At 40.5% G+C, this 19,401-nt stretch overlaps 1 protein-coding gene across 1 annotated transcript in view; it reads right to left on the reverse strand.

Annotated features, from left to right (window-relative positions):
• LOC115804505 (neural-cadherin) overlaps nucleotides 1–19,401 on the reverse strand; it is a 158,379-nt gene that overhangs the window by 94,688 nt on the left and 44,290 nt on the right. The window contains exons 2-5 of the mRNA XM_030764986.1: nucleotides 10,701–10,898; nucleotides 8,865–9,090; nucleotides 6,748–6,952; nucleotides 1,687–1,798 (exon numbers count right to left, since the gene is read on the reverse strand). Coding sequence (XP_030620846.1) covers nucleotides 1,687–1,798; nucleotides 6,748–6,952; nucleotides 8,865–9,090; nucleotides 10,701–10,898 — 741 coding nt within the window. The remainder of the gene's footprint in view (nucleotides 1–1,686; nucleotides 1,799–6,747; nucleotides 6,953–8,864; nucleotides 9,091–10,700; nucleotides 10,899–19,401) is intronic.

Raw genomic sequence — 19,401 nt, forward strand, 5'->3', positions numbered from 1 at the left:
GGTTGACCTTCCATGTACTGAGGGAGGCATTTTGCAGCTTTCTGGTTGCCATGCGTACAGTTCTCAGTCAAGTGCTTCTCTTTGCACTGAAGTCATTCTTCAGACGGTTTCCAAAACCTCCATGCACAGTTTAGTAGCCCAAAGCAAAACAAAGAAACACATACAAAATCACAGCAAACAAGACCGTGAGACAAGAGTAACAAGACACACACACACACACACACACACACACAGACACACACACACACACACACACACACCAGACTCAGGTAATCAAAGGCCTGCAGAGTCAGGTGTGCTAGATTAGGGATGAAGCCTACACATAACCGTGACTTTGCTCAGCCATGTGGAGACTGAATCCTCTACAGGTGGAGATAAGATATTAAATGTACATGATAGAGCAAAGAAGCAAATTCTACATTTGTTGACAATTAAAATTCATGTCGCACATTTGAATACAAATGAAGTAAGCACACTCCCGCATATCCTCTTAAAACAGTTTGTACTAGAAAAGAATTCCTAACCACGAACAAGGCAAAACAAATACAGCGATTGTTAAAGGGAAAGCTGAATTTAGTAAAACCTCACTCAGTTGATATGTGATTTGAAAGTAATGAATTTTTTTAAAAAAAACAAACATGATCTTTTTTTAATTAGAAAAAAGATTGTCTTAATGTTATTCGAGTCAACAATCCAGGTTTTTCACATCATCTGATGTTAGACTTTAGTAAGGGTGTAGTGCTTGTTTGTATCATACATATATATGTGTGTGTGTGTGCGTGTGTGTGTGTGTGTGTGTGTGTGTGTATGTGTGTGCTTGCTTGTACCTCTATGGCTGTGTGGTTGTAATAACGATAATCTTAGTAAGATTGTAAAAGCAACTAGCACAATATGATATACACGCACACACACACACACACACACACACACACACACACACTCACAAACATACACAGATGCTTGTTCGTGTGCACCTGTTGAGGGGTTCTAACGCACCTGCTGAATGTCTCACTAAAATCTCTCTCTCAATCTGCCTGTGGTTTCTAAACTAATCCTTCAAAATGTCTGCCAAGGCCTCAGATTTCACAACACAAGCCCGTCTGGCATATTTTTTGGTCAAATCTAAATTTCTGACTAGAGTTCGGGTTTTGCTGTCTTTTTATGGCCGTTTTATCCCATTTCATCTTGATTCGCAGGCAAGCCTGTGCCATGTCTAACTGTCTCCAACTCTTGGTCATTCTCCATCGTGAATTTAGTCATAGAGGAGCCTGAACCCCATCTCAGATTGTAATTAGCCTGAGGAGATGTCCTCTGTTGTATCTGTATGTAAATGTGTGTTCTTTCCCAAGCAAACACATATGCAATTAAAAGTAATATGCCAAAGATAGTGTATGTTCCACAGAGAGAATCAAACAGAAATGAAGGTACCCGAATTTATTTGAGAGAACGCACATGCAAACAGAAAAATATGGCTAATATCCCAGATCCTAATGGTTTCATTTGTCATGTAGGCACAATTATCTCGCAACAAACTTCATAACAGTCTAAAGGTCCAAACAACCCCCAGCAAAGAGATGCGTACACACACACACACACACACACACACTCACGCACAGAGGGAGATGGAGAGAGAGTGAGAGAGAGAAAGAAATTGCTGTGTGAGCAGGAGCCACATGTTTCCCTCACCTTGCAGGAGTGATGTTGCAGTGGTCACAGTCTCAGGTACACTGTCTTTACTGTAAATGGACTGCAGAAACTCTGGCACACAGTCATTCTCATCAGTGATGAAAACACGCACCTGAGAGCAAGAGAGCACACAACAGAAGGGGAGCAGGCGAAAAGAGAGAGAGACAGAAGGACAGTAAGATTCAGAGGAGAGTACAAGAAATACAAAAGGAGAATAGGCAGAATAAAAATAACAAGAGAAATTGGAAGTCAGTGATGCATGTGTAGACATGTATAGGCCATGAAAAAAAAAATATTCACAGTGAGACAGGAACACCAGACAGAAAAACCGAAAGAATAAAGAAAAAGTGAAATGAAAGACGGTGTTATGGGATCAAGAAGAGAGGATCAGGCAGATTCAATATCCTGAGTGTCTGAAATTACCATTGTGATGCAGGGAGAGAGAGAGAGAGAGAGAGAGAGAGAGAGAGAGAGAGAGAGAGAGAGAGAGAGAGAGGGAGAGAATGTGTGTGGAGGGCTGATGCTATGGTAATCTTTTCCGCCGTTTATCAGTGGGAGAAGAGCTAGCTTTAGCTGGATTGTTCTTTCGCTACTGTCTGTGCATAAGAGATCAAACCATAGAGATTTTATTGGTTCAAAAGAAAAAAAAAACTTTTCCCTGAAGTCTTGCCATGTAATACACACATGCACTCACATAATCATACATATGCACGTGCACACGCACACGCACATGCACATACACATACGCGCGCACGTGCACACACACACACACACACACACACACACACACACACACATACAAGCGTTTCTCACAGAATGTATGAACGAGGAGGCAACATATGTCTGACGTGACAAGTGAGTGCACACCTCATGTAACTGAGCAGACAGTTACATTGCTACTGAGATCAAAGAAAATTTCTGTTATTCATTTTTCTTATCACATCTGCAGGAATGCTATCGAAAATTCACTGGAGATTTGAACACTGGCGAAACAAAAAGCATATCTAATTAAAAAAAAAAAAAAAAAAGTACAATATATTCAAATGTCTAAATGTAAGTGATATTCAGTCTTGTTTGGACACAATTTTGACGTAGTATATCCCTTCATATCTAGTGTGAAAAACAGCGGATCATCCTTTGTGTCAAGTGGTTTACGTCATCCCAAAATTCGGATTCTGAGCATGCCACTGTTTACATTTACAAAAAAGGTCTAGCTTATTGTTCATCATTTTGCTGACGTATGGGAGAATATTTTAGATAAAGCAGAGTGCAGCGGCATATTTCTTCATTAAACTATTCAGTTTTCTGTCCACACGGTTCTTTTTCAGGTATGCAACAGGATTTTGTATTTTAATTGCTTGGAACTGGCTTGGCCAAAAAGAACTCAGCGGCTTGGGTACGGTCCTGAAGAGAACCCTCTTGTCGATAGGAGTTACATAAAACTGACATTTAATAAAAAAACAAACAAACAAACAAACAAACATATATATATATATAGATAGATAGATAGATAGATAGATAGATAGATAGATAGATAGATATAGATATATATATATATATAGATATATAAATGTATCTTTAGATAAGTATTGCAAAATAAGCTTGCATTTTACACAAATCTTCACCTAACATTTCACAGGCCTTTTTTTCTTCTCTCAAGAATGAAACGAGAGAAAATCTACACAAAGCTCTAAGACAACTTTGTTTTCAGGTGTCCTCACTCCAATTTCAATGACTCGTCGGGTCACAAAAGGATTCTAAACTTCTTACAAACAGGAGAAAAAAAAAATAACAAGTTTCATATTTCAGGAATTTACCTATTTCCTTCTCTAACTGGAGCTGTGACCCACAATAATAGAGCAAACACATTTTCAAATATATATATACATCAGTAGAGAATAACATGTCCTTGGTGCTACTGTGTCCCTACCTTTGAGAGCTCACAACAGTGTGCTCTTTGAAAGGTTTTGAACAAGGAGCCACAGAATGGGAAGATTCTAGTGTTTTTTTGGTTTTTTTTTTTCATGGAGTGTTCAAACAGGGGGACAAAAGCAATCACAGGGTGACCACCAAAGTTGAAAATACAGTTGAAATTTATCGAATCAATGTAGATGAGAATCAATAGGTATTATATGATTCTTACTTGCAAAGCAATATCTAGCCTTTGAATCTCAAGTAATGTCCAGGAAGAAGCTAAATGAAGCCTATATTGAATGATTTATTTAAGGCGTTAAGGTAATTTTTTAAAATAGACTAAAGTGAAATTGTCACCCATGATTCTGAAAGTCGACCAATATACGGTCCTTGCCAAACAATGCCAAATTTAAAGGAGATTCCTGCACTGTCATATTGAAACAGAATTTGGAGACTCGGAATAGAATAACTACATGATGTTTATTCTTACACACATGTGCTGACATCCCCCTATGGTGACTTGCGCATTGCTGTGAAAAAGGAAAGCATGCAAATCGATAAATCAATAAATAAATGAAATGGCTTTTACACACACCATAAACAGTCCCTCAGCGGTGACTCATTAAGCATAAATACAAATTTTTAAAAAAAGGGGAAAGAGAGAGAAATGAAGGAGGGATTCTGTTAAAGGGAAATAACCATAATGTATAAACATTTCCCCGTAACGGTTATATGTCCTGACCCAATGGCAGTCCGTTTAAGCGACCCTGGCAGGATTCAGCCGAAACTAATTGAATGTCTGTTTACCTGACATATCTGTCTTTATTCTCTCATAATATTGGCTAATGCTAATGCTGTACCGAGCAGGAAGCGTCTTGTCAATGTTTCTGTATCTAGTTATTGTTACAACTGATAAATGATTTAAATTCACTTCCGTCTATCTGCATGCTAGGCTCAGAGGCAACCAGAATTTGTAATGTTGTTTGTACATGAACATTGTGTACTGCTGACCACCAAAGAAATGTTAAATATTTTTTATGGTGTCTTTTTTTTTTTTTTTTTTTGAGTCAGTGAGTGATTGTATAGTCATGGTGGAGGATTTTGCCACTGTCTGTCTGATGAAATGTTGAATCTTATTCTGAGTCAAGGGAAAAAAAAAACATCCAGGGTTTATGTGTATCCTTAAGCAACGTCACAGCATTTGGTAGGGAATGCACTTCAACTACCAACACCACATTAATGCCCCTTTGAAAGTCACCGAAAAATTTAGTTTGTTGCTAGAAAGCCCGGGCACCTTGCTAAACTCTGAAAATTTGAATCACTTGAAAACTGGGCCACCGTGGTGGTGGTGGTGGTGGTGGTGGTGGTGTTTGGGGGTGGGGGGGGTGGGGATGGGGGGGGGGGGGTGTCACACTTTGGGAGGGCCAGTGTCACTCTGGCTAGCCCTGGAAAATTATCCCTGTCAGAATGTGATGTAAATTGAATCATTTCAGATGAAACTCTGCAAAAGAAACTCACCATAGACATCCCGACATGAAAAATGATACTGCAAAATGGTTCAAGTTCACAAAGCAAAACTTCAAGAAGAGTTGGACAAGTAGAGAAAGCTGCTTTTAAAGTCATGGAAATGTTCTCTTTTCACAGAGCACAAAGGCTTCAGGGGCAGAGAAGATGGCTGGAGATGTGTTGGCATAGTGAACTATGACACAGCGGGAACTAGGGGTGAGTGCAGGACTTGTGCGTAGGCAGGGGTGAAACACAAGTCAAAGTTTCTTGCAGAATCACATTTTCCTCTTATTTTCTTTCAGTAACTCTCTCTCTCTCTCTCTCTCTCTCTCTCTCTCTCTCTCTCTCTCTCTCTCTCTGTTTCTCTCTCTCTCTCTCTGTTTCTCTCTCCCTCTCTCTCTCTTTCTCTCTCTGTTTTTCACTCACAGCCATTGTTCAAACTTCTGTATCATTGAGTTCTCACTATGGAATCTTAGGAGCTGCTGCCAGTGTTTTTTTTTGTTTTGTTTTTTTTTCTCCGTGCAACTCATCATCCGCTCACGTCCTCTGTGTGTGTGTCTCTGTTTGGGCTTACTGGGGCGTGGCATTGTTCTGTGACATCCCTTAGCTCCGGCATATGGCCCTGTGCCCAACTTGCCTGCTCAAGGCCAGAACAAACCTAAGGGTCACTGAGCGGCTCATTTCAGGACTAGATGAGGCTAGATACATTCCTTAAGGGTCAAAGACAAAAAGTCCCAAGCTGTGTTCGAAATGTCCACTTGTCCACTCACTCACTATATAGTGTTTGCTACATAGAACTCTCACCCGGGGATAAGGGCAGACAGCCATTGATACGTTTTGGACACTATTTGGATGCTACGCCGCTACATAATTACGCGCCAGATATTCGTAATTATTACCTCTGTCGCGTAAACAAACGCCAGAACATCTGCATCTGATTAGTCTGTAAAGACTTGCCTGCTTTCAAGAGACAAGCTGCGATGCATGATGGTCTAAGCCGATCGATGTGGGGTACAGCTTCTGTACACGACATTTTGCCGTGACTCGCGATGATTTTGCAGTGCACTTTACAGTGTCGGAAATTTACAGCTGAGATTTCGAACAGCACTATGGTTGATTCACTATATAATGGACTATATAGCGGGTGAGTGGACATTTTGAACACAGCACCATGCTAATCCTTCTATGACACACCATCCCACTCCACCTTCATGGCTGAGTGACATTATGACATTATCAACAGTCCATCCACTTTCAGTACTGAGGGAGACATGTACAATTGATGCAGTTGTAAGCCAACTCACAGGAACATTTTTCAGATTCAGACTCTACGCATGCCTCTAGGATGACCTTGGGGGGGATCATCTTTTCCACAATGTAGCAGATTGTTGATAAGTTGTGTAAGATCACAGTCACTGCCCTTCATCCCCTTTCAAGCACAGCAATTCAATGTACCATTCCTCAGTTGCCAATGCGCTTCTCTGACAATTAAGTTCCTGTACAACAGTAAACAACATCTCTACAGCCTGTAAACACCTATCTTAAAACCCTCCAGCCAGTGGTACCAGTCCAATCTGTTACTTTAACCGGTTAAAAAAAAAAAAGACTTTTCTGTCAGTGTTATCTAACAAAAGGACCCACCTCAGCTGCACTGCTCAGACTGTCCTGGTTCTCGCTGGCCCGGACCAAGAGCAGGTAGCGGTGTTGATCCGTCTCATAGTCCATACTCCGAGTCAGGCTAATCTCACCCGTGTCTGCCTGGATACTGAAGAGACTGCTGGGGTTGATGAGCAGACTGTAGCTTATTGGTTGCTTCTGGAAAGACAAGGCTGTGGTGACCAGAAAACTAGATGGAGGAGGAAAATAGAGAACGAAAGGAGGAGAGAGAAAAAATGGAAAGGTTAATGAATGACTGTGTAACTTTTTTGCAGTTGTTGTTGTTGTTGACGATGATGTTGCTGTTTTCTTTGTTATAATTTCTCTGTTTTCTTATAAATAGTGTAAATCTAGAGGCAATATACATGTACCACTTCACAATTTCTTCTCTAAACCCTTGAATGATAACCAGCACAGCTGATTCACTTTACAACTACAATAATAAGAATGATTCGATATATACACTGTAATTCCACGAAGCTACAAGTAACAGTCTCCTCTCTCCTTACACAAATTTGCTAGTCTGGTCCAAATGAACAACAGCGGCTCATTTGTCACCAGCCAGTTTAGTGAAGAGGAGCATGCATTCCATCTCAGTCACTGTGCACCTTTTGGCACAGTTTGGTTCAGTAACCAGCATGTCTTCATTAGATCAGTGTCTGGGCCAATAATAAAAAACACTGGAGCAGTTCATTATAAGATGCAACCAAGATGAAATCCAAAAGACTGAGAAAAACAAACAGAAAGAAAGAGAGAGAGGGACACACACACACACAAACACACACAGAGGGAGAGAGAGAGAGAGAGAGAGAGAGAGAGAGAGAGAGAGAGAGAGACGGGCAGACAGACAGACAGACAGAGAAAAAGAGAATGAATAAAAGTAAGTTGCATTCAAAGCTTTGAAATTGAATTCAGTTGAAATGAACTGAATAGAGGGATGGGAAGATAGAAGGGGGAAGGAGATTTTATCCATGATTTGATGAGAGGAGAGGAGAGGAGAGGAGAGGAGAGGAGAGGAGAGGAGAGGAGAGGAGAGGAGAGGAGAGGAGAGGAGAGGAGAGGAAGGACAGATATCCTGAAGCCTGCCAACAGACTAAAGCCTAAACAGAGCTGCTAAATCAATTATGTCCACAGAGACAAAGCGATGCAGACACAGAGATGCAGGACGGAGGAGAAGGCTAAGAGCTGCCCACAGCCACAGGACTCAGTTGGGGGGAGAGACAGAGAGAGGCTGTGGGGGAGGGATTGGTTTGTTGCCAAAGCTGCTCATAGACAAAGTTCCCTACAATTCATAAAAAGTCATTCTGACAATTCTGACATGGGGGTGTAAGGGTGTGTGTGTGTGTGTGTGTGTGTGTGTGTTTGTGTGTTAACACCAATAATAATGATATGATAAATGTCTGGCAGAACACTAGCCTGAATAAACAGTTTGTTCGTAGTCATTTGACTGTTTGTTAATTTTATTTTCTCTCTGTAGAAGAAAAAACACAAAATTGTTGCGGTAAATATCGAATTTCATACTATTCCACGGTACTGTTTTTTTTTTATTTAAAAGAGTATGTATGAATTACTTCTCTCTTTTTACTTGTTTTAGCTGCTCAACAAACATTCCTAATGAAAATTAGGCCACTAACTGTGAACCAGATGATTAACTAATACAATTTAACTTTAACGAACAATTTTTACAACTTTGCAGTTTAGTTTGAAACAGCAGAGCAACTAGGTTCCATATTTTCTGACTCATGGGCATGGGACCAAACACAGGTACAGAATCCTTGATCTAATGAATTACGTTAGTCATTTAGGCCTCACACACAGACTGTGTATGCTTCACTTGATCCTACAGTAATTGCAGAATGGGAACATTGCAAAAGGAATGCATGTGTGTGTGTGTGTGTGTGTGTCTGTGTGTGTGTGTACAGCATATAATATGCTTTGTCTAGCTCTGTGTGCATTCGAGCAAAATGAGCAATCTCAATTATATCAATGCAATCATGAATACTAATGTGAAATTAATAATTTGTGTGTGTTGGTATGTGTGTGTGTGTGTGTGTGTGTGTGTGTGTGTGTGTGTGTGTGTACGTGTGTGTGTGTGTACTCACGGTTGTCCTTCTGGTGTGTTCTCTGGTATAGACATGGTATATGAGGCGTTGGTAAACTGTGGAGCTCTGGGTCCAGCTATGATTGACAGCACTACGGCTGGACTACGGCTGCCTAATCGATCAGCAGCCACAACGGTCAGTAGGTACTCTCTGTCCCTCTGTAATGGCAGACCTGTCGTCCGCACATGACCTATTTTACGGTCCACCTCGAAGCGCCCGTCACCCCCTACAGAACACCAGACAGTTCAATTAGTCCTTATGTTATAACAGGTTCTGTAGTCCTTATGTTATAACAGGTTCTGTAATTACACTGACAGAAATATTGCCATAAAAAGAATGTATTTTAAAAGTAATTTAATGTCTAAAAACCATTGCAAGGTACTTCTGAAGATTTTTGTTAAGAACCAAAAATACCATTCATAGAAGGTTAATGCATATTTGATGAATATTTAATTTCCAAACAAAATCTTTAGCTCTTTAATATTTGACTCAATGCACCTCTTCATTACTACAGGTTGAGTATCCCTTATCCGAAATGCCTGAGGCCAGAAGTGTTTCGGATTTTGGATTTTTTTTTTTTTTTTTCCGGATTTTGAAATACGCGTGTTGCTTAACGACGAGGATACATTTGGTGAAATGCATCGTTAGGCGATTTTATCGTTGTTCGAACATCATGGAGTGTACTTACACAAACCTAGATGCTATAGACTACTACACACCTAGGCTATATGGTATAGCCTATTGCTCCTAAGCTACAAACCTGTCCAGAGACGCAGTAAGCACGAGATGTATGAGGTTGCTTTTTTTTATAAGTAGAAAGAGTACACTCTAACGTAACAATAAAAGCACAGTATAGTAAATACATAAACCAGTAACATAGTTGTTTATTGTCGCTATCAAGTATTATGTACTGTGAATAGTTGTATGCGACATACTTTTACGCGACTGGCAGTGCGGTAGGTTTGTTTATGCCAGTTTCACCGCAGGTACATGAGTAATTCGTTGCGATGTGACATTACGACAGCTATGGCGTCAGTAGGCGCTAGGAATTTTTCAGCTCCGTTATAATCTTATGGGACCACCGTTGTACATGTGGTCCATCGTTGACCGAAATGTCGTCATGTGGCGCATGACTGTGTGTCAGTGTATATAATGAGATATCTTTGCGCCGACAGAGCGACAGAGCTCCACATGGGTAAGTGAGGTCAGGTGCAGAATTTTCCACTTGTGGCGTCGTGTTGGTGCTCAAAAACTTTCGGGTTTCGGAGAATTTCGGATTTCGGAGCATTTCGGATTAGGGATGCTCAACCTGTATTTTCATAAAACCAGCAATTTTAAAACGAAACCAAGGCTAAAAAAATAAAACTTGGCGTCAGTCATAATCCGGAAAGCATCTTGAATTATCTGTAATAGGAACAATTAACAAAGTGTGACTAAGTATGATGTCCCTGTCTTCAACAGTCACTGTGAAAACACATTAGGCCAACAAATGAATAGCTTGCTGAGAAGCAAACATTTAAAAAAAAAAAAGCCTTTCGTGTGAAAATGAAAAATGAGTGGCAACTGAAAAGCTTTTCCACTGTTTTGTTAATGGTTTATGACTAAATGTCACTACTTAGTGACATCTTAAAAATACTAAGAGGTTTCCTTTAGACCAGAAGACAATTTTTAGAAAAAGTGGTAAAATGTAAATCGAATTTGAAACATTTTCATAAGTCAAAGTAAGTCAACACATTGGCTTTCCTCTGGGAGAAACTAATTCATTTGCCTATTTTAGGCATTTACTTTGGCACTAATGTCAAACCACTAAATGGCTTTCAAACATGAAACTCTTACCATCGGACAGAAAGTACTCCACTTCCCCGTGGGCTCCATCATCTCGGTCCTCAGCGTGGAGTTTGTACACCAGTGTCCCAGCTGGAGCATTGGGTGAAACCACAGCCAGGTATGGAGAGGGAATCATAGTCCATTCTGGGGCATTGTCATTCACATCCATAATTGTAAGCTCCACACGCACCAGGTACCAGTCCGGACCTACACACACACACACATAACAAATGTTTATCATTTAAACATTTAAACAGTAAAATTTGGGGAAGACTGCTGTCTTTTTTTTTTTTTTTTTTTTTTTTTTATGAATTAACGCTGCTGTACTTCCGTCGATATAGCCTCAGTCAAATAGCCTCAGAGTATTAAAAACTTCATTTTCAGTCTCTCTGTCTCTCTGTCTCTCTCTCTCTCTCTCTCTCTCTCTCTCATAAATAGCCTGCTGTATGTCAAGGAGCATGCTGTGTAACATTGTTGTGCGCTGTGTGATCCTGCAGGTGACCGGCCCTAACATTGCCTCTGACAGCACACCTGCTGCCTCCTACTCCTGACAGCTGCAGGTGAGAGGAGAGAGAGAGACAGATAGAGAGACAGAGAGAAACACGCACATAGTCACTCCCACAGATACAACACACAGCTCTTTGTCAGCCGTGCGTCATAACAATCAGCACAAATGCAATGCAAACACTCCCTTAGTTTATGTCCTAAATAAGGCCCCCTCTATCAGTAAGAAAATTACTCCTTCTTGTCAAGGCAGCTTGTGTTTCACTCCAAGAGTGAAATCCTAAATTACACACCTATTCTTGGTGGCTTTTTGAAAGAGTAAAGATGGGAGCTATGGAAGGACATTGTGATGTTGTGGTCAGGCCTATGTCAAGTCAGTTTTCAGTGTTTCATAAGCATGATCATGGGCAGGCATATCAACAAACAATTAACACAGTATGAAAATCAATGTAACAAAAGTAACACTAACATTTATAAAAAAAAAAAAAAAACATTTAGTAGAAATAGACCTATAAAACATTTGAATTCAGTGTCTTTGTGATAGGATTGGGGTTGAGAGCTGCCTTCAGGCTAGACAGTTGGCATGCACCATGTTGTGTGCTGGAGTAAGGCTGTGATGGTAAACACCATGACTGCTCTCAATTAGTGGGCCTATGTAACAATGTCAGATTAATGTGGCACACACTCACACCCACACAAACACCCGAATAAAGACGCACACCCACCTAAACACACAAACACATGCACGCGCACACACACACACACACACACACACATACACACAAACACACGCAAACAAACACAAGCACACATTCACACGCACATACACACGCACACACACACACGCACACACACACACGCAGGCACGCACGCTCGCGCACACACACTCCACCCACCCACACACCCACCCACACACACACACACACACACACACACACACACACAGCCGCAGCTGTTCATCACTAGATATCCTTATATAGAGCATTGAATCAGCCGGCCAATTAGTGCAAATTCAGATCAGCTCTAGGAAGCAGGTGGACAAAAAAGGGGGAAATTGCAAGAAGGCACAGCCAGGTAAAGAAGAGATAAGAAAGAAGTGATGAGAATGGATGAAAATGCTGTAAAAGAATGATTTTCAGTCAAAAGAAAGAGAAGAACAGAGTTAAAAAACAAAATAAATGAAAAAATAAAATGAACTATGTGCAAATTTAGAATTAAGACATGAATAAGGTGCAGAAACGGCAACACAGTTGGTATGGAAACAACACGGAAAACATTTTTGTAAGATGACAAGATAATGTAGAGGAACAAACACACACATATAAACTACTGCACAAACCAATATAATTTGGCAGGAATGTAGAATTTGTTTTCATACACAGACACACACACACATGCACGAGCACATACACACATACACACACACACACACACACACACACACACACACAGGAATACAAACATGCAAACACACTCCAGACCAAATACAGATATACACGCACCCTCAAAGACTACACACATATCTCCATCCACACAAACACCACAATTTGACAACAGTAATAAAAACTACGTCCAGGTTTTAAGAACAAGAGCACAGAGGATCACACTGTGTCTGCTGCTCCAGACCTGAAAGTACACACGTCATGCTGAAAACCACATAACCTGTTTGGCCTTTATCCAGCAAATTACAGCACTTCCTCAATCAGTAACTCTCTCTCTCTCTCTCTCTCTCTCTCTCTCACTCTCTCTCTCTCTCTCTCTCTACCTCTCCCTCCCTCCTTTCTTTCCTCACCAGCCCCAATCAACACTTCTTTCTCTCATTCTCCCTCATACTCTTTCCATCACAAAGTGCCGCAGACAGGAGGAAGGAGGAGGGATGCAATTTGAGGCTAGGAAAGCTCTCCCTTTTATTCAGCTCTCAGCATGCTAACTAACATGAGCACCCCAACCAGAGCCAGGAGACAGAGAAGGCATGAGAGAGAGAGAAAGAGAGAGAGAGAGAGAGAGAGAGAGAGAGAGAGAGAGAGAGAAGGGCTATGAGTGTAGGTCACCAATTAAAGGTCTTCTCCTCTCTATCACTAAGGGCCATTTGACCTCTCTGTAATTGTGATTTTTTTTTTTTTTTTTTCGTATTCTTCTTTTAGCAGACAGAGATAAAACAAAAAAAAAACTATTCCACAGTTCACATCAAACAAGCACTGGTTTAAAAGATAGAAATTACATAGGACCAATTACAGTTTTGTATTGCAGATTACAGATGATCTGAATGTGGGGAAAAATCATGACCATAATTAGATTTTTTTTTTTTACACAGTTTTACATGTTTTTCATATTTGACACAACACTATTAGAGACACATATATACACTGACCACATGCCATTGTATTACGTTTTTCAGTTCTGTCTTACCCAGTTTGGGTGGTGACCTCCCTGTGTTTCAGAGATATAAAATGCCTGGGGTTGGAGAAGTCTGTTCTGTGTGTATGAGCATGTGGTCAAAACACCACTGTACCCACCTCCCTTTCAAAATTACTTTACATCTTCCTCAAGAACACATTTCATTCCCTGAATTCAAACAGACTAATGCATCTCACTGCCGCGAGTGTGTGTGTGTGTGTGTGTGTGTGTGAGTATGACTGTGTGAATATGTACTCTGAGGCTTATTTATTTTCTCATTAACTTCTTCAAATAGAAACCAGGGATCCTATAAACCATGGAAGCTGTCCACACTGCACAAGCCCTTTGTTGCATTTGATAGGGATGTGACTTATGGAAACTCTGCATATTTCTGCTGCCAATCCCCACACGGCAGAGGTAGTCATGTGATTTCTGAGGTGGATTCTGCGTGTCTCATTGGCTCAGATCTCCTAAGTAAGCATACTCATCTAAATAATGTGTTAACACATAAGACCATTGAATATTTACAGGACTTTCAAATTAAGAACCATTGAAAGACAATAACAGAAAAAGGTGATTCTATTAAAACATACAGTTAATAAATGCTCTCAAAGTCACTTATACTTGTTCTCCCTCCTTTATGTCTCTCTCTCCCTCTGTCTCGCTGGAACAAACACACACACACACGCACACACACACACACACACACACACACACACACACACACACAGTCACACAGACACAGACCGCTCCACGGCTGTTACTTGTCAGTTTTATTATGCCAAAGTATATATGCAGCCAAGAACAATTATTACTACACACACTTATCAAGCCCTGGAAAGCATTTCACATCTTGAAAATATTGAAAATATAAGTTGCTTTTTCTTTAAAGTGTAAAGAACAGGACTGTCTATTCTGTCATGAATCAGTCATGCCTCATTACTGTAAGAAATGTGCTTAGTTTGCAATGGAGAAAGAGCTAACAAAGGAGATCTCTTCCTTTTATGGTAATGATATCTGTGCCTTCAAGTTCATGACAATGGTAAAAGATCTAGTTGAGATGGCCAACATTGATCACCATAGTCCAAACCACTCTTTGTGTAAGACACCAGTTAATACTGGGCTTTTGACCCAGTTGTGACCGCTGAGCCTTTGTGAAATTGAGTTGAATCATAGCAGTTAGACCGGTAATATCAATAGGTAATATCAAAAGGTTCTTCTCCACGAAACATTGTTGACTTTTACTCTTCACCAAAATCTAACATATCTCATGCTCAGCAGTTTCTGTCTGTGCAGAACAGAGAGTGAGAATAATTCTGTGTGTGTGTGTGTGTGTGTGTGTGTTTGTATGTATGTATGTGTGCAGTAGTAGTGTGTGTAAAACATACAGGTGTATGACTTTACTTTAGTCTTTTACGAGCTTTAGTTACTGAGAAATGAACAGGATTTTCTACAGAATACTTTCATTAATAGTTTTGGCTCCATCTGTTATCTCTCCACTCACAGATCATCATGCTTTCACACAGCTCTCCGTGGGCTAGAGAGACAGAGAGGGAGAGACAGCAAAAGAGAGAAAGAGACAGAAAGAGAGAGAGAGAGAGAGAGAGAGAGAGAGAGAGAGAGAGAGAGAGAGAGAGAGAGAGAGAGAGAGAGAGAGAGAGAGAGAGAGAGAGAGAGAGAGAGAGAGAGAGAGTGAGAGAGGAGGAGGGAGTAGAGTAGAGGAGGAGAGAGAGTATGAGGAGGAGAGAGAGAGTGAGAGAGAGAAGAGAGAGAGAGAGAGAGGAGAGGAGAGAGAGAGAGAGAGAGGGAGAGAGAGAGAGAGAGAGAGACTAGAGAGTGAGGAGAGAGAGAGTGAGGAGAAGAGAAGAGAGAGAGAGAGGAGATGATAGACAGAAGAGAGAGAGAGTGAGAGAGAGGAGAGAGAGAGTGAGAGAGAGAGAGGAGAAGAGAGGAGAGGAGGGAGAGAGAGATGGGGAGAGAGAGAGAGAGTGAGAGTGAGAGAGAGAGAGAGAGAGAGAGAGAGAGAGAGAGAGAGAGTGAGAGAGAGAGAGACAGAGAATTTTACGGCCTGTTGCACTCCGCCAGTGGGGGCTGTAATAAATCAGAGCTCATTAAGGGCAGGTGGGGAGAGCGGAAGGTTGATTAATGAAATTTTAAGGAGGTCATTCAGTCACACCTGACTGTTGGAGAGTCTGGACTTTTCGACAACACTTCAGTAAACCAGAACAGGAGAATCAGGGGACTCTAATATCTGTCTGTGCATTGGCTGATATACCACATATTGTTGTACCATTTATAGCTTTACATATATAAAACGTACTTGATTAAATTTCTACCACAGACAATTCTGCAGAATTCCAATGCAAGATCTGCCAGTGTTTATATTACAGAATGTATACAATGAGAAAATGGGAGTATGAATGAGATATATAGTGAGAATACACAGTGAGTATATATAGTGTACTTTGCACATCCCCCAAATAGGGAACAGACGCCAAAAGTCAGGGAGGAAATGCGGAAATAAGATATTTGAACGTGGTCATGCATTTTTGCATTTCCTCTATTTGTGAAAATTTCAGCCTTTAGGTAAGAAACTGGAGAGGATTGGCTTTATTATTCTCTTGTCATGCTTGCTGTAAATTTTTGTCATTTTCAGAATTTGAAAATTGCCACACCATCGTTCGGTACTTCACCTCAGGATACCCAAACAGATCCCCAACCCCCTCCTCCAATTTACCACAACAAGAAATGGCAGAGGAATTTTCAGAAGAAGAAGAAGAAGAAGATGAAGAGTCAAGTGAAGACTTATTTGAGGAGCTAGCTCACACTTTGGAGAGACAGGTTAATTCCTTTTGAGGTGAGAGGTACCTGTTGGCTGGGGTCTGTCAAACCTTACTAAATCTTCTAATCCTCCTCTTCTATCTCCCCTTAATTTTAACGTATATATTAGGTACACACCTTTTCTCTGCACTTAGAATTTATTTTTTCTCATATGCTCACAACAGATGCCACATACGTACAAGCATGCAAACACACACACACACACACACACACACACACACACACACACACACAGCTCTTTTAGGTCAGTGACACATAAGGGTTATAACACTCACACACATATATACACCAAATAGCCAAGCACACACACACATATTCAAAAAAAAAAGAAAAAGAAAAAAAAGAAAAAAAAAAAAAAAACAAATATAATGCCAAGACTCTGATGTGACAAGTCTATAGAGCCTCTCTTTCATTGGCTGAGATTCATCCATCTGCATGAGTCCAGATGATGAGGCTGATTAAAACATTAAAGTTCCTCCTCTATACTGGCTCTGCATCAGCACTGTGACCAATCTCCAAACATCTCTCAGCACAACCACACACAAAACTCACACACACATCTCCACCACTCTTCATGCATCCTCTATTATAACATACCACTAACTCGCAAATGGATTAAATGAAATTGTTCTGAAAGTGATATTGGAGTCATTCTGACCGCTAATGGGAGGCATATTCTCTATGACTTTGTGAAGAAGCTGATGGTCAATGACACACTGTTTCTCCTTTCCATCTTAGTCTTTCTCTTTTTCTTCTTTGTCTTTCTTAAGCTCTGTCAGCAGTCTGTGCCCTATATGGTGGTCCCTGACTTGTCTTTGTACAACTGAGCCCATACACTTTAAAGGAGTCCCCTTTTCAGACAGACAGAGATGGGGAATGGGAGAAAGGGGCGGGTTGGGTGATTATAAATTATTATAGATTAATTCCCTAGTCTAATTAAAGAATAAGTATTCTTTTAAAGAACTGTGGAGAAAAAGAAGAGAGAGAGAGAGAGACAGAGAGAGAGAGAGAGAGAGAGAGAGAGAGAGAGAGAGAGAGAGAGAGAGAGACCTGCATCTCTTTTCCTCTATCTCAAAAGGGCTTTGAAACAGTTTGGCTTAGAGGAACTGAGAGCTTCTTGCTGCTTCAGTCATTTTTTTCATCATTGGTCGACAGAGTGTATGCCAAGCTAAGTGTGTGAAGAAATATGAAATCATTTGTCTCATCTGTTTTCAGCTTCCTCTGTCTCTCGCTGGGCACCACTTGATGGCTTTACTGGTGGAAGAGAGAACCTGTATGTTTTCCACCGCTCTGACACTAAGTTTTGTTTAGTAAAACTTACTCGGTAGAACTTCTGATACAGTTTTATGTGTGTGCATTAAGGATAGACAGGTGGATGTAGCTGGCTCAGAGATAGAGACAGATGATAACCTTGTGTCTTTGATTTCAAAACCCAGCTGACTCCTCCATATACCAGATCACACAGATTCAGCCATGAGCTATGTATAAGAACAATTTTATAAAACATTTTTCATTGATTTTTGTTTTTATTAGAAAAAAAGAAAATTTCTGAGTGCAATCATGTAGCAGTCTGTAAATACATGAGATGTTTTACTTGTAATATGCTTTACGCAAATTAAAGCAAAGGTTACAAATCCATTTACATCATTAAAAAAGAAAACCTCTCTACCACACCTCTCTTCTATTGGCTAGACAGCTCTTAACAGCCCATCAGTAATCTAGCCAATGGAAGACAGGTGTGTTAAAGAGGTTTTGTGTCATGGCCAGGGTAGCATTATCATCATCAGGTTAGATAAATGTTCGAATATGAATGGAAGCCAAGGCAAATGTTCTGTTGTTACAGCAATTTAAATACATAAGTCCTTGAACTGTTTAAATGCTACAACAGAACTTTTTTTTTTTAATTCAACAATGATGCATTTATACACATTAATGTATTTCTTGCTTCGACCCATAAATAAAACTGTTTCCTTTTGATAACATCGTGTGATTTTTTTGCTGAAACCACACAGATGACATCAAAAATTTTTAGCTGGAACTGTTTTTTTTTCCTTCTCAAGCCAGCCACACTACCTTTCTTACCTCTGAATATTTTTTCTGCATTTTGCCTCATTATATGTAATTGGATTCTGTCATTAGAAATGGGCACAGAATCTGGGCTTTACACTTATTTCTTGAAGCCCGCAATAATCTTTTTTTTTTTTTTCACCTGTTTCTGTTTTAGCATTATTTTTCACATTTTGCTTCATATTCAAGGAGAAATTCGAGCATTTTAACAAAATGTTCTTGAATGATGCTCACAGAACTAGGTGACAAACCATAAAGTTCATACTGCAATACTGTGGACCATGGACACATTCCTGTAGCTCGATCCTTATTTGCGTTCCTCTGGATTCCTTTTATTGGGAAGAGAGTCTGTGTATGTGTGTGTGTGTGTGTGGAACAGAGAGTTTGTCATGTGGCTGTAGAGAGAGCTTTTTTTTCTTGCAGTGGAGAGCCAGATGGGCTGATCAACCCCCCCCCCCCCCCCACACACACACCCAGTTTGCATCCTGTAAATGAAAAGACACTTTTCCCATAGTGTGGTAACCTCAGACACTCCATTTCTAATGGGACATGCCTGCCCTGATTTGATCTTATCCAATTTGTCACTCTCTCTCTCTCTCGCTCTCTCTCTCTCTTTCACACTCTCTCTCACCAAGGAAATCTGCCTCTCATTTTATCACTCCCGAGGTAATCCACTCCAGCAACACTGTCATCATCGTGCATCTCTCATTAAGAACCATCCCAACACAGTAAGCAGGAGTTGAAGTGACATAGCTCAATGCACACAGCAAAGGAGAGAAACAGCACAACAGTGAAAGCCAAACAATATGGCCTCAACCCAACACCGCATGTAACCCCATTACAAAGAGGATACAGATGTAGAGGCATACATATTGGTCAGAGAAGCAAATGAGAGACAAAG

Source organism: Chanos chanos, chromosome 2, assembly GCF_902362185.1.
Source record: "Chanos chanos chromosome 2, fChaCha1.1, whole genome shotgun sequence".
Classification (NCBI taxonomy): domain Eukaryota; kingdom Metazoa; phylum Chordata; class Actinopteri; order Gonorynchiformes; family Chanidae; genus Chanos; species Chanos chanos.